This window comes from Acanthisitta chloris, unplaced genomic scaffold (genome assembly GCF_000695815.1).
Source record: "Acanthisitta chloris isolate BGI_N310 unplaced genomic scaffold, ASM69581v1 scaffold20636, whole genome shotgun sequence".
Taxonomy (NCBI): domain Eukaryota; kingdom Metazoa; phylum Chordata; class Aves; order Passeriformes; family Acanthisittidae; genus Acanthisitta; species Acanthisitta chloris.
The window spans coordinates 3,953-4,760 of record NW_008679978.1 but is presented as its reverse complement, the minus strand read 5'-3'; the positions used below and the strand labels follow the sequence as shown (position 1 = coordinate 4,760).

The following is an 808-nucleotide window of genomic DNA, read 5'->3' as shown; positions in this document are numbered from 1 at the left end:
CCAGGAGATGAGGTTCAGGTGGGCAGCACTGGAAAAGCACTTGATTTAACAGCCCACATCCAAGGAGGCAGCTGCCTGAAGTTAAATCTGATGCTGCAGGGCCCAGAAAGTTGTCGCTTACAGTCTGAAGGTCTCAGGGGAGTCCTTCTTGCTCTCTACAACTCTCTGACAGGAGGTGCAGCCAGGTGGGGATCAGGCTCTGCTCCCAGGGAACAAGTGACAAGATGAGAGGAAACAGCCTCAAGCTGTGCCAGGGTGGGTTCAGGTTGGACTTCAGGAGGAATTTCCTCATGGAAAGGGCTGTCAGGCTCTGGAAGGAGCTGCCCAGGAGGTGGTGCAGTCACCGTCCCTGGAGGTGTTCAAGGAACGACTGGATGTGGCACTCAGTGCTCTGGTCTAGTTGACAAGGTGATGATGGATCACAGGTTGGACTTGGTGGTCTTGGATGTGTTTTCCAACCTTAATGACTCTGTCTCTGGTTTCTCTCTATGCAGCTGAAGCTGACCCCTGAGTACCTGGAGCTAATGAAGTACCAAGCCATAGCAGCCAACAGCAAGCTGTACTTCGGTGATCGCATCCCCAGCGTCTTCCTGGACTCCTGTGCCTTCCAGCAAGCCAATGTGAGGACTGCCCAAGAAACCAGCCTTCCTGCACAGGAGGCCCCAGAGCCCTCTGGAGAGAGCCAGCTCAGAGCCAAGGAAAGCACTGGCTGAGGGAGGCAGAAGCCAACGTGGTGTAGCTCAGCAGTGAGCCCAGCTGTGAACAGGGACATGGCAGTTGGGTTGATTTTCTTCTAGCAACAGATTGC

The 808-nt window shown here is 54.5% G+C and overlaps 1 protein-coding gene across 1 annotated transcript in view; it reads left to right on the top strand.

The window, feature by feature from the left end:
• LOC103804915 (erlin-1-like) overlaps positions 1-713 on the top strand; it is a gene marked incomplete at its 5' end in the record, with an annotated part of 5,106 nt that extends 4,393 nt beyond the window's left edge. The window contains one exon of the mRNA XM_009077550.1: positions 495-713. Within this exon, the coding sequence (XP_009075798.1) occupies positions 495-713 (219 nt within the window). The remainder of the gene's footprint in view (positions 1-494) is intronic.
• Positions 714-808: the final 95 nt, after the last annotated feature.